This window comes from Rousettus aegyptiacus, unplaced genomic scaffold, assembly GCF_014176215.1.
Source record: "Rousettus aegyptiacus isolate mRouAeg1 unplaced genomic scaffold, mRouAeg1.p scaffold_m13_p_5, whole genome shotgun sequence".
NCBI classification, from domain to species: Eukaryota; Metazoa; Chordata; class Mammalia; order Chiroptera; family Pteropodidae; genus Rousettus; species Rousettus aegyptiacus.
In genome coordinates this window covers 37,592,999-37,607,804 of record NW_023416308.1, presented here as the reverse complement: position 1 = coordinate 37,607,804, position 14,806 = coordinate 37,592,999, and the positions used below count along the sequence as shown (strand labels likewise).

Below are 14,806 nucleotides of genomic sequence, written 5' to 3'. Positions count from 1 at the left end.
GGGCAGGGTTCTGTAGGTCTGCAAACAACATACCCAGTGACCAAGCTTCCTGGCAAAGTTGAAGGACACAGAGATAGAGAAGGAATTCATCATAAAGAGAAGAGAGCAACATACGCATATCATAGATCAGACACTTCCAAACATTGAAAAGATTCCTTAGAGAGAGTCAAACCTCCTAGTCACTTGCTTCTCAATATTGTTCCACGGGCCATCTCTTTATAAAAACTATGATCCAGAAACAGCACTGGTTTGACAGACTTTTCCGGTTAGATTTCCAGTTATACTTTTCTAACCAGATTTTTTTTCCCCTCTCTAGTGGTCATTCATGTGAACCAAAGTTTCTAGTGACAACTGTTTGGAAATTTTAGGCCAGATTACAAGCTTTCCGCAGCTGGCTTTTAGTCCTGTTGTGTACTTTGAAAGAGGAGCTTGGAATCTTGCTCATTTCCAGATCTCTGACCACTTGAGGCAGGTGGTGTTGTGTTGAGATGCTGGTCACTTTTAAATAGGTTTTGACTTAAGGGCACACACCTTTTATTCTACAGGGAATTGAAGTAAGTAAATTACAGTACTTTATATAGCAACTTTGAGTTAATTATGAGGTCATGCCTAATTTATAGACAAAATGCCATAATGAAATCTGGGTCATGATGAGAAGAAGCATCCAAACTTGAAGTTCAATGGAGGTATTAGAGGCTGTGAACAGAAAGGAACATCATAAGTCATATGAAAACAAACAAAAAAACAAACAAACAAAAAACGTTTGCAGTTCTTAACTAAATAACTAAATAAAGGAAACTAACTACATTGCCATGAACTAAATAAAGGGAACTAACTACATTTCCATGAACCCACTTTATCCATATGGTCCTGACTGAGGCAGCAACCTTCAGATGGCTCCTGCAAATCCCGGTGGGCACCGGGGAGACCATGTACTGGAGGAAATCTCTTGTTGGTTCTATCAAACATTCCAATCCCAGCCACAGCCTAGTAGACTTGACAGACAAATTTAAAACCAATATTTGGTCCTTAAATAGATGGATAACTTATTTTTTTAAAAATCACCTTCATCTTTTAGATAAAAGAGCAGGGACCCAAAGGTTTAAAGAAAAAATTGTGCTAGAATTTCTCAGGAGCTTTTCCATCTTTCTTTCTTTCTTAATTTCAGAATTTCTATGGGTCAGTGACTCAGTGGGCCTCAGTTATGAATTTCTCTTTCTCAGTGTAAAGAGCTTCCTGTGCCCCAGCTGCCTGCCCTGAATGGGAGATATGTCTACCTCTGCAGCTCTTGCCGTCCTCCTGCAGGGTTCCTGTCACGCAGCTACACAGAGGCCCCTCTACCTGGCTTGTGCAAATCTGCTCACACCCTCCATTGTCCTCACACCAGTCCAGTCCTAAAAAAGAATAGTTGGTAAAATTAACTGCTGACAATTCAACTCTTCAACTCATATCTAAGGGCAAAGCTTTAAAGAGAGGAAAGAAAAAATAAAAGTGCCATTGTGAGTTTTTCATAGTCAAGGAAAAGATTTCATTATGAAGTGGGCAATCTTCTTAAACTGGTGTCTTCAATTTCCTCATTCATCAGATTCACTTCATAGGTGAAACACAAGCAAGAGTTAGCTCAAGTCTTAAAATCTCAATGCTTTAATAAGTTATAGTCTGTTTTAGGGAATATACATACTTTTTCTTCTAATAGGTCCGACTGAAATGATCTGTTCTTTAGGTTCTTTGGCATAATCTGCAGCAATCCTGGAATTTTGTGGGCAGGTCTGAAAAGCAGAACACCGGAGGGAAAACTTCACACAATTAAGCTGATAACTTATTCTTCACCATGTTTCCACCTCCAAAGAGGCAGTGGTTCCAGCCCCAAACTCTGTCACTGCTCAGATTAATTAGAACAAATGTCTTCTTGATCACTGAGTCCACTGTGACTCTAGGCTTTATGTTGAAGAGAATTAAATATACTCTCCACACTAGAATTAGATTCATAGAGGTTCCCTTCCCAGCAATGAGCATTATTGTATCTTTTCAGACAGTAATGTATGCAGTAGCATGTGTAAGTAGCCCTGACCATAATTCACATCTTTATTCTGAAAACATGGGGTAAGCAGAAAGTTGGAATGTTAAAGCTTGGGGACCAAGGACCAGTGCAATAAAATCTTAGCGACATTAGCCATATGTGGTGGGGATGTCCACCTGGCATGGAAGACATGATTCATTTGTAACTTCATCCCACCGGCCCCTCCAGAGCTTCCACAACCCTGGTGTGTCTCTGAATGTATTGTAAAACAATTCTTGTCTAAAGAAAACATAGATAAAGTACATCCTGAGCCTAGCAGTTTGCTTCGATAGTGGAGTGGAACATGGCCCCACTGTTCACTTCAGATTCAGGTGGCTCGGCTTCTTAAGACTCTGCTGTAGTGATTCTCAAATGGGCCACTTTTGCACTCCTGCCCCATGCAGGGGACAACTGGCAGTGTCAGGTGACATCTTTGGGTGTTGCAACTAGTGGGGGAGGTGCCATTGGCATCTAATGGGTAGAGGCCAGGGATGTTGCTTAATGTCCTACAATGCACAGAACATTCCCACAACAAAGAATGACTTGGTCCAAAATGGCAATAGTTCTGAGGTTTGAGAAACCCTAATCCAGTGTTACTCCAATGACAGATTGATGCTTCAAAGATAAGGAAGAGGAGCAAATGGACATCATTCCACTATGTTCTTTTTTATTATACTACCAAAGATGACTGCTGTTCCTAAGCATCTGAAGATGGTTCCAATTCAGCCGGTTGCAGGTGGTGTGAGACCTAAAGAACTCTACAGAGTCACATAGATCCTTTCATTTGTTGAGAAAACTGGGGCAGCAAGAAATAAGCATTTACTTTTCACACTTACTATTTTACAGGAATACTTCTCTGAATCACAGAGTGACACTGCACAGTGAAGATGAACTTCATCATAATCTCCAATGAACTTGAAGACTGTGACGTGAAAGCGACAGGTTAGGGAGACACCATTCTCTTCAATGCCAATGGTGTTATCTTTAATGTTCTGACACCTATTTCGAAAAAAAATTTGGAATCTTTGCTTCACACTTTCATATTTCACATAAATCCATTGCTAATGGTAAACATGCCTTTGCATTTGAAAGTAATTTCTGCACTGTGTGGGTTTGCCATTTATTATTATTCCCTTATATTTACACAGTTTGTTTTAAAAGCATCAGATAGCACTTTTAATTAATAATCTAACTGCAACTAAAAACAGAACAACTGTAGGAGCAGCATTCGGTTTTACTTGGCTCCAATTCTTCATTCTGCCACTCAAAATGCTGTGTTTTACTTATATTAGTCTAACAAGTGCAAAATTACATCTTCTGTAGTTTCTTAAGCTAAGTTAATTTGAGGAGGGGATCCTGATTCAAACCTTATCCCTCTTCCCACATGTTGAAATAGATGTGAGTGGGAGGAAAATGAAGAATAGCCAAGCTGAAGAACTGCTCTGATTTAAGTGACTGCCTCTTTCCTCACCCCCCTCCACCCCCTTTTTGTAGTGTTGAGCCAATAAGCAATGACACCTGCAGCCCTCCTTCAGGCACAGATATCTTGTCCCTATTATGTAGTTCCCCAAATGTATTATAGTCTCTTATGCCCCAGACTCTTTTCACATAATAATTTCCCCACCTGGAAGTTTTCCTGCACTTGCTCACATGAATGAATCCTGCTTTTTCTCTAATACCAGTCTATGTCCCCCATGTACCTTACAAATATCTCCTAGTCCTGTTCTGGCCAGTCAGGAATAAGTGGCTTTTCATGGATTTGCCAACAGCACCCTGTTGAGCCCCTGGAGTGCAAGAATCAAATCATAATCCTCACCATGTCTCCAACACACTGCAGGGCATGTAGTAAGTGTTTAAAAATCTCTTTTGGGTGAATGCATTAGTGAATGAATGAATTGTTCTGCCATGGTCAAGGGTGGCTCATAAGAGCCAAGAAGTTCTTTAAACAGATAAAGATAAAAAGGGTGACTCTTTTCCCTATCTTCCTTTTCCCTAGTCCACAGAATTGATAGCTTAGTTGAATAGAAAATTAAAACTTGAAGTAATCCTTCAACATTCCCACACCTATTAAGTTTTATAATTCATCTTCAAGGCAATAGTCTCTTAAACACTTTGAAACAAAAACTTACTTTTCATATTGCTTCTTGTTACTGTTACTCATTTGAATAATCTAAATTGGTTTAAAGATTCTAAAATGTTCACTGCCCTTGCTCTTCAACAGACTTTCCCTCTAAACCAGATCCCCAAACTCCCAGCAAGATGATTTAAGGTTTAAGTATTAGAACATCATGGAACAGAAGGAAGGGGCTCAGAGAAGCAGGGACAGGCTGTCTGGACACCTGCCTTAGTGTGAGCAAATAAACCAAGCACTAGAATCCCTTGTCCATTCTCAATGGAAGAATCATCCTTTCCTTTGTCTGGGCATATGAAGAGAAAAGAGAAGTGACCTGCTTGACCCCAGATCTCTGAGTCACTAACGCTGGTGCCATCTCTGCCCTCTACATAGCTGGGAGGATCAGATGATCCCCCAAAATTCTGAGGTGGACTCATTTTTCTGCTCACTCATTCAGAATTGAGCATCACTTTTCCTGCAAGTTCATTGGAAAAAACAATATCTATATCCCTCCAAGAAAGATCAGAAAGACTCATGAATTAAAATTCTCCCAAATGACAAAATCACTTTATACCTAACAATAGTTTAATTTGAAGGCTTTTATTCAAACTCTGAGGAAAGCTGAGATTTATGAACTTGCTTATTGACTCACTCTTTCTCAGAGTCAAGTCTATTAACTACTATTTTAAAAATGCTCAATTCCACAGTGACCTTCGAAGGAGGCACAGCCATATCACCTGGGTTTGCATTTCTATGGTGGCTCAGATCTTAGCCCTTTCATTTGGGGAAGACAGGTAGAGAAAAGGGGAAGGGAAGGAAGGAAAGGGAGGGAAGACACACAGAGAAAAGGACAACTATGACATTAGCTCAATCAACTAGGCCTGCAAGACACCAAATAGTCACCAAGTCCTTTCCTTTGCCTCTGAGGAAGCTAATCACCAATACAGAAAGTCAAATACCTTAGTGAGATCTTTGCTGAAAATTCTACAATATGCCTCAGCAACCCATGCCATGAGCCAAGCCTGGCCAGTTCAGGAGTCAGTGTGTCTTGATACCTGGAGAGATCCTTCCTCTGCTCTTTGTTCATTGGGTGACCTTGGTTTAGCTGTGTACCTAACCTCTCTGTGCCTGTTTAATCTGCAAAATGGTGAATATTTATTGTTTGTCTGCCCAGAACCATACTATTCTTTGGGCAAACCATTCTTTTCCATTCAACCTTAAAGCTAATTACATAATGTTGACGCAGGACACACTGCTCCCAAATTTGGCACCTTGGCATATTGAATATTTTAAGGTGAATGAGTTGAGAAAATGTCAGAAGCAGAAAGGTCATTCTGACTTCTTCCCTGACCCTTTTCACCTGAAAATGGTCAAAAAATCTTAATGTGATGCTGCATCCAGAAAGTGGTAAATCTTGCTACGTCCAGAACAGCCTTGGAAAATAATCCTGTGTGGGAACAGTGGGAGATTGAGAAAAGAAAGAAGACAGAAAGCTGGGATCGGCAGGCTCAGTATCCATTGATGATGGAATAGAGAGCGATTGTATTTTTGCAAGTTGCTTTTATACAAGAGCATACATTTGCTAGATAAAATGAGATAATCCCACCCAACCTCCGCATTCTACTAAAATCATTTGCATTTCAATACTCGCATTGCTCTCCAATCAGTTCCTACTCCCCATTCTTGGGAGGACTTGTGGAGGCGAGGCAACCCTTAGTTGGCCTAACAGGTTGCAAGAACCTTGTCAGCTTACAACCCACTCTCCACAATGTGAGAGATGCCCCCCATACCTGGAGGAAAGGAGCATCCTTGTCTGCAAACACAAAGGGACTCAGAAAAGAAGTTGAACAAATGGGCCTTGCCAAGTTTTCCCAGTTCACTACAATCTCTTTATACACTTTGACCTATCATACTGCTCCATGACTGTCCACTCTTTATCAAACCTAGCATAAAACACTCAGGTTTAACCATTTGTTTGGGTTTTCACTTCCCTATGAAGGCTCCCATGTCACATAGAATATATTAAATAAATTTGGATGTTTTTCTTCTGTAATCTGTCTTCGTCCATTTAATTTTTAGACCTAGCTAGGGACCCTAAGAAGGTTGAAGAGAACTTTCTTCTCCCAGACACCAGGCAATTAATTTTATGTTTCATCCCCTACAAACAAAGGAAAAGCAGTAATCCAAGAAAAACTAGTATATTCTTTTCCAGGGTGTCTCTGAGTTGGGATTAGAAGAAATGCTCACTCCTTGGTAGTTACAATGCTGTAAGAATGTGAGTCCAGGATTGCCAGTATCTAATAAAGTCAATGACAGAGAGAGAGACAGAGACAGAGACAGAGAAAGACAAAGACAAAGACAGAGACATGTAAGAGTGGAAAATTCTCGAGTAAGCTAGTCACAAAGACAAGACAGGGAGTGATATCTTCAAGCGCCAGCTCCCAAGAAAGAAAAAAAAAGCAAACAACATCACCACCAGGATGCAGATAACAGAACTGTCTACCAGGCCCTGTTTGTTATAAGATTTAAGAGTTCCCCAGAAACAACATTTTTGCACCAGAAAATAACAGCCAACTTCTGCTTCTATAATCTGCTTAATGTATAACCAGGGTGCAGTTCTAGGAGATGTCCTGTGCAAAAATATACTAATGGCTGACTTCTGCTTCTGTAAACCTCCTTGCTTGTTTGATGTGGTTTTAGGCTTTATAAGCTACCACCTCTGAAAGCTCGGGGCTGACTCTCTAGTGGAGAGAGTCAGTTGCCAGCTGGCTAATAAAGGCTCATAATTAATCTCAATTGGCTCTGTGGGTCTTAGATTTGAACACACCACAACAGACAGAGATAAGGGACAGAGCAGGTAATGGGGAGAGTATTGATAACATCTAGCTCCCTGGATCCAATCATCCCCGAAGCCATGCCCACTTCTGTGATTTGGTTTTGTAATCATTAAATGCTTTGTTTTTTGCACAAGCTAGTTTGAATTAGTCTCTACCACATCTAATAGAAAAAACTTTTATTGATATAATCATTTGCTTTAAGAATTATTGCATTGGGGTTATGGAAATGTTCTAAAATTAGATCATAGTGATGGTTGCACACCTCTTGTAAGTTTAATTTTACATTTAAAGCAAGTACATTTTATTGCATATAAACTATGTATGAAATAAAGCTTTTTAAAAAAATAATTATTGTTGCTGGACATAACCAGTGATTTTAAAAAATAAAGATAATTACCATTATTGTTATTTGGCCTATAGTCTTTTCTTCTTTTTTTATTCATTCAATACATTCTGTCTCATAAACATAATATTTCAGAAAATTTACTAAGTGCTGGGAATACAGTTGTGAGTAAAAAGAAACTCTTTGATTTTGTAAGCTATTATTCTAATTCTTTTTTTGATTTTAATAGTCACCAATCTTTAGTTATGCTCATTACATCTTTTCATTTGCAAATAATCCATATTTCTCTCAAACCGAAATTCAAAGTATGCAAACAGAATCCCCTCTTTGATTACACTGAGAATATTTTCGTACTTAATGCCACATGGCCTTAGGGATCTACCACTAAATTGCTATGTGACTTTAAGCAAGTTGCTTGTTCTCACTAAGCCTCAGCCTTTTCATCTACAAAATGAGGCTTAGACTACCTACCTTATAGGTTGTTATGGGAATTTGATAGTTCATGGATGCAAGATGCTGGCCCTGTAGCTAGTCAACAAATATTAGTTCCCATTCTCATCTCTAAAAAATGATGTAGACTAATATTATACTAGAAAGGCTCTAAGATTATCATTAATAAGAGGCTACCCACCCTTCTTCAATGATGAAGTATCGGAGTTTATCATTACTGTCACGGGAAGGGGTTGCATAGCATTTGTTCAGTGTCAGGATCAAATGTGTGGCATCAGCTCCAACCACAAAAACCCCTACATACAGTACATCTCGAGTAGTCAATACCACTTCACCCTGGCGGTAAGGATGTTTGTAGGAGGCATTTTTGTAGAGTGCCATCTTCGTGGTGAAGCTGCCTTCTTGGGTTGGAACTGTCAGGTTAATGACACTAAAAAAGAAAAAAATCATGATGTGGAGAACCCCAAACAATTATGTTTATTCAATCACCTACCATTTTTTAAGCTGAAAATACAGAGTGAAGGCAAAGCAAATAGTAGTAAAGTCGAAGGCTGCATTGTCCAATTTTAATAGCCCCATGTGGCAATTAAAATTAAATAATTAAATTAAATTAATAAGTCAAATCATCAGCACCCTTAGCCACATTTTAAGTGCTCAATGGCTATATATAGCTATCGTATTAGATAATACAGATATAGAACATTTCCATCATTGCAGAAAGTTTTATTGAACAGTGCTAGTCTAAGGCATTTAGGTGCAAAAAGTATGATTTTTCCCCTAGTGCTTCAAAGATAAAAGCTAGCAATTTTGATTATGCTAACCTTAACTGTCAAAGAGGAGACAAAGCCATGCACATAGCCCATGAGATTCTTTACCTTAGCATAGGCTTCACTACAGAGTCTAAGGAGATCTTAATATCCAGCTCATAAGCACATGAAAATTCCACGTTGATCGTTCGGTCCCTAGTGATGATGTTGCCAGTGTTGTTGGCACTTTCAATCCAAATTGTGTTTTTATACATGATATGTGTGCCATTGGACTGCAGAGCAAAGGGAGGTCAGAAATCGTTAAATCTAGGATTACGTGGCTTGCATTTAGAACCCATGCCCTGAAAGTGGAAAAATTGCTTTATTCTGTATTTAACCTAGAGGCTAGTATAAATCAATATGGAGCTAGCCTTGGTATTTATTTAAAAAAATGGAAAAAATTATTACAACAGATATCCACAGCACCCTTTAGTCTGATAACCTTAGATGCTTACAGAGGACATTTTAATGAATTCTAACTACAACCAATCCCCCAATTATCTGTGGGAACCTATGTAGGGGACAGCATGAAGAATTGCCATCACGAACTAATATGTCTTTTCTTTTAACTCTTAATTTAAAATCTCTCTACCAAATCTTTTGCTAGATATGCCCACAAATATCAAAATGAACAAATGCAAGTTTCACCTTCTTACTCCTTTTTCTCCCTGATAAAAGTGTTAATGAATAAAAATAGTTATCAAAAAAAAAAAAAAAAAGACAGTGCAATGGAGCAGAAAGAAGAGAAGCAAATAGCTGAATCCAGCTGTATTTTTGTGGAAGAACATCAGAAACATGAACTATGAGAGAGGTAACAGAAATTTGTCAATGTGTGGGGCAAAGGATGACAACAGACAGTGCAAACCAAGGAAAGAAGCACTTTACCTATCATACTCTTTCAGTTCAATCAACCACTTAGCACCAAATGACCATCCTCCTTTATGTCTTTCATTTCATATATGCCTTTGCTGTTACCAAGGATATTTCTAAGTGGCTTACTCTGAAGTTGGCTTTAAGGATAATCAATGTGCAAACACTCTTAAGGTCGCTATCTCTTCTAGATGTTCTTTCTGGCCCCTAGTTTCTCACCTGAACAATGTTTCCGCAATTCCCTTTGGTGTTGTTGATCTGAAAGGAGATAAAATCTTCCCCCTCAATGCCAGTGCACTGTCTGTCATTGATTCTCACACCCTCTCTCTCGAAACCAAGCTGGAAGAGTTTGCACTTAGATATGGACACTTCCATCTGGGATGCCTTGCAGGTCACCTCTGCATCAATAATGTCATGTGAGTCTGTAGGAAAGTTATTACAAAAGGCAAGTCAGTGGAAGTTTGCCTCGATGCAGGGGTCAAAGAAAGGCATCCATTAGTTTCCTTTAGAAAACGCTAATGATTTTTGCACAAAGGCTGTGGCATTTCTAACTAAGCTTTGATCAAACCAAACCAAATGAGTACATGAATTCATTCAAAGCAATAACTGGGACATTACGGAACTTTTTCTAATAGATGACAATAATAAAGCATCTTTTGTCTTTTTTTTTATAAACCAGGACTCCCTCCCCCCACCTCCCACACTTCAGTGGTAGCTGCTTTTCCTGAGCTACATACCACACCTAGCTCATTGTGGCTTGGCTAAAGAACATGTCCCAAGTGAGAGCAGCACTAGCCAGGCTACCTCAAATCCTCAGCTGATTGCCCGGTGAGCACTAGTAGCTCTTGTTTTTTGAAATGGTGACGCATCAATTGACATTTTCTATGAATACATAAACATAGGTTAATGAGCACTATAGAAACAGAGAAAACCATTTTTATCTGCTTAGGCGAAGCCCTTAAACAGCACATATTGTCCCCTTCTATGGAGTCTCTTAGTCAATTAGGCTTCCACTCTCTAATGATGTTAAATTTACCACACGCCTTCTGAGTTACTTGGTTCAGGCAAGAGTGTGGAACCAGGAGGTAAAATTCTCCTTCAAGCGACATCACGGATATATACTCCTATTATAAGCAGGCAGTGTTAGGAACAGAACCTGGAGTCCTAGTTGGTTATTGTTTGCTTCAAACATTTCAGCTGTTTCTTCAGGACCCACCAAAAACTGAGGCCAGATAAAGCTGGTTTTAAAGGAGTCTTAAAGTATTCCCATCTCGATTCTTTCATGTTTTCATAAAACCACTTTCCTTCCCTATAAGTCTAAAAGATCAGTTTGAATCTCTCTGATGTTGAATGTGGCCTCAGGTGGAAATAGCTGATTCCATTCATGTACAAATTTGTGTTATAATTTATTGCAGGAAAAGATGTAGCTATGAGAAAATGAACATTAGCCTACTATAAAGTGTTTAGATTGCTTCTTTATTCTGTTTAAATGCTCATTAAACCTTTACTATTTGGGTTTCTAATTTATGTTACAGGGTGTGTGGCCTCCAATCTTGGAGCTTTTCTACATGGTTACCAGGCCTGTCCCATTGGGCCTGTCTGCAGTAGGGGCCAGCAAATGTCACTCACTGTTTCCGTAGAGGGGAGGCTCGATGCAGCCACACAACTCTCCTCCATTGTCCATCTCACAGGTTCGGTTGGGACAGTCTGCCCCCACACAGGGGTCTTCGACCACTCCTGCTAAAAAGGAAAACAAACAGAAACATGCACAACTTGATTTTCAGACCAACACAGTAGCATGTGGTGGCACTCTGGATTTTCCACTTTACTGAAATTGGTAATAGTCAGATGGCAGCCACAAATTAACAGACAGGGCAACCTCTCAGAAAATAATGATAACAGCTAGATATTGGGCTTTTTCTATGGGCTTGACACTGCTTCATGCTTTAGTTGCATTATTTCCTCCAATCCTCACAAATGCTCTGTGAGCTAAGTATTTTAACTCCCATTTCACAGCTAAAACTTGCCTAAGGTCACACACGGGTAAAGATGGAGGGCACAGATACTCTTAACTGTCAACATATACCACAATTACTGCATTTACTACATTGCACTACAATTATGTGCATTTGTGTCTTTATAAAGAGTAAGGTCCAAATCATTTATCTCTATATTCCCAATATCTTATAATAGATGCTCAACAAATATTTGTCAAGAAATAAAATTTTAGAGCTAGTAAGGTCCCAGAAAGTGCCCTTAAACCAGGACTTCCTAGTCTTTTTGATTCATGGTCTATCTTCCTCATAAAGTTCTACTTAATTTTATAAAAATAAACCAAAAACCTACACACAACTCACAAGCATTGACTTAGATTAATGGTACTGTTTTGCCAAGAAAGGTAAAACTATAAGTAAAATATAAATGTATGTGAAGTAGAATCATCATATTATGAACCATATTTTTGGAGCAGATGAGTCCACAGACCACCTGAAAAATCTTTAACACCTTAGTTTGAGAACCACTAATTGAGAGAATTTTCTTTAAGATATTCGCTTCTTTAAAGAATCTCTCTCCCTATCAAGATATAATAATCCTCCTATTCATCATGGTATATGATAGTGAGAGCTAAAGAAACAACAACTGTTCAATTCCAGCATGAGGCAAGTTAGCTTCAAGAGTTTAAAAATGAAACAAAAAAATACAGGAGCTGTAGTACAGCTCCAGTTGCCTCTCCTGACCCACCTGCCACACCCTCTGCTAAGTAACTAATTGTAATAGGTGGGAGTACAGGGATGGTTTAACATCACCCTGCCTTAATTCCTAGAAGGAAGACTGAATGAAAACTATCAGCATTATTTAAATACACTTATTTTTAAGGTCTTCTTATAAAGACTCTTTCACTTGCCCAGTGTTTTCAGTTCCTGAAGCAATGCTAAGCACTAGCAGCCCTTTGGTGAATGTTATGGATGATTAACACAATATGAAAACAAACTAAGAGCATAATAGAAATGGTATGGAGGCTACAGCCCACAGGAAGAAAAAATCTCATTAACAAGTATGGTTGTTCTTCTGCCAATTGGTAAATAAGATACACCCTTATAAAGAGGGAGATTTTGAGGTTTAAAAAACTAATAATTTTTTTAAAAATTCAATAAGTTCAAAACAGTTAATTTTAAAGTTATTTAAAGTATTTCTCATTAATACAACACAGTAAAATGTTAAAGTTATCAAAGCTAAGCATATTTGTTGATTTCCAACAGACTAGTCATTTACCTACTAAGAATTAAGAATTTCTCAAATCACTGAATGTATATTCTAATTAACTACATCGTTTTTAGGTTCTGAATTAAGTGCATTCCTATACTTGGTCAGATTTGGTCTGAAAATTTCCCAATATGCATGCATAGTCTTGGTGGGCCAGTTCATGGTGGTACCTGTATGCACACAGGTTAGTGGTATGTGTCAAGGTACATAACACATTCTGTTGGACACGCTATCATACTACATTAATGGGACAAAGTAATCATTTATGTATATGGACATACATATATGTATATGACAAATTTATATATATATTTATATACATATTTGCTCCACTATTTGATTAACATGGTGAGAGAATGAACAAACAAAATAATGGATATAACATCAAATAACTTTCTGAACAGAAAAAATATATAAAAATCTATAGATCTTTATTTTATCACAATTTAATATATAATCCCTTTACAAATTCAACCACAGCTTCCTTTCAACAAAAAAGATACTTCCAGGTCAATGCCAGCTTAACTTGTCACTTGATGCATGCCTTCTTTCTGATTTGGGCTCCAATTCATCTTAAAGGAGATGAGTTTGGGAACTGAAATCAATCAGGAGTCCCAAATTTTGTTCCTCTACCTTATAAGTCACTAAACTGGTACTCATCCAACGCCAAAAATCTCATTTTCCCAAGATGGTGTTCCAAATTCCATAACTAAACATGAACTACAGGTGAGTGAGTCTCCACTGAAAATGCCCCTTATCAAATCTCTGCTACAGTTCACAACTCCCAACTCTCCAGCCTGGAAGCAGATTTATGGGAAAGATAGTGACCAGCAAGCCAAACTAGTCAAAGCAATGCAACCAGCAAAGTTATTCCTTTAACTTAGAAAAGAATCTGTAGAAATAAAATAATTCTCTTACAGCAATTCTCCTTCTCAATCCATTCAGTGCTGAGGATTCCAAATGAGCGACAGGACTCTCCATAGGCAGACAGGGAGCCACAGAGCTGAAACTTCTTGTGATTGTAGCAGCCATCTAGGTAGCAGGACTCATAGAAGGGAAGGGGGTCAAGTAGCCCATAGCAGGGCTGGAAGAAGCCCTTCATGTCCGTGAGCTTCAGGCAGTAGCCATCACCCTGCATCTTCTGGATGTGCACATTATCACACGTGGCTGCGTACTGTGAGAACTGCAGCTCGTTGCAGCTGAGAACAAGAGGTTTGGTCAGGCTAATTGAAGTGAAAGCAACCATCTGAGATATCCAATGAAAGTGAAGACCACTTCTGTTACCTCTTTTGCTAACCCAGGGTTAGTGTGATATGATGATTCCAACACTAACTGTCTAAGTGACTTTAGGAAATTTAGGACATTTCTATTGTTAATACCACTGAGATAAACGAGGGTAAAATAATGGATTAGTAGCCAAGTGTTAGACAAAGGTAGATATTGACATTATAACCATTAACCTTTCATATAATTGATATGTAGTTGATACAGTAACCTATTAGTAACCAGGTCATTACATATATCATATATTATATGATTACATATATCAATTATTATTATATTATAAACAATAATGATAGTTACTATAATAATTAGGATGGTTGGTGGAATTAAAGCTTTGGAAGGCAGTCCAAAGCTTTTAAACTAGTTCTAGTTTAGCTATCAGAGCCCAAAAGCAAAACCCTCACAAGAAAATTGATGCCAGGTTAAAACTGTTTATAGAGGAAGAAAGAAAGGAAGAAAGGAAAGGAAGATCAAAAAGAATCACAATTTCTCAGGAGGAACTGAACCTTGCTCATTTTGGAAGCCCTAGAATAGCTTAGATGTCCAGAGTTGTTTTTCTAACTTCGGGCCCAATAAATGGCATTTTAGAGAAAGCATCAGATTAGGAATTCTAAAATCTAATTCTGGCTCTTACAGAGCCTCCTGATGTAAATCTTTCTATTCTAGCCCTCATTTCACTCAGAAAAGGAAGACGTTGGATTAGATATTGCCCAATGTTCTTTCTAGCTTTGGGTCCCTTAATTCTAACTTATGGTACATTATTCTGTTTACATTTGCAGA

The 14,806-nt window shown here is 38.5% G+C and overlaps 1 protein-coding gene across 1 annotated transcript in view; it reads right to left on the bottom strand.

Annotated features, from left to right (window-relative positions):
* Positions 1–328: 328 nt before the first annotated feature.
* Positions 329–14,806, bottom strand: part of LOC107519051 (tubulin-specific chaperone cofactor E-like protein) — a 151,214-nt gene continuing 136,736 nt past the window's right edge. The window contains exons 22-30 of the mRNA XM_036220985.1: positions 13,661–13,941; positions 11,108–11,218; positions 9,698–9,900; positions 8,678–8,841; positions 7,984–8,232; positions 2,896–3,058; positions 1,682–1,769; positions 1,278–1,394; positions 329–696 (exon numbers count right to left, since the gene is read on the bottom strand). Coding sequence (XP_036076878.1) covers positions 596–696; positions 1,278–1,394; positions 1,682–1,769; positions 2,896–3,058; positions 7,984–8,232; positions 8,678–8,841; positions 9,698–9,900; positions 11,108–11,218; positions 13,661–13,941 — 1,477 coding nt within the window. The 3' untranslated portion in view covers positions 329–595. The remainder of the gene's footprint in view (positions 697–1,277; positions 1,395–1,681; positions 1,770–2,895; positions 3,059–7,983; positions 8,233–8,677; positions 8,842–9,697; positions 9,901–11,107; positions 11,219–13,660; positions 13,942–14,806) is intronic.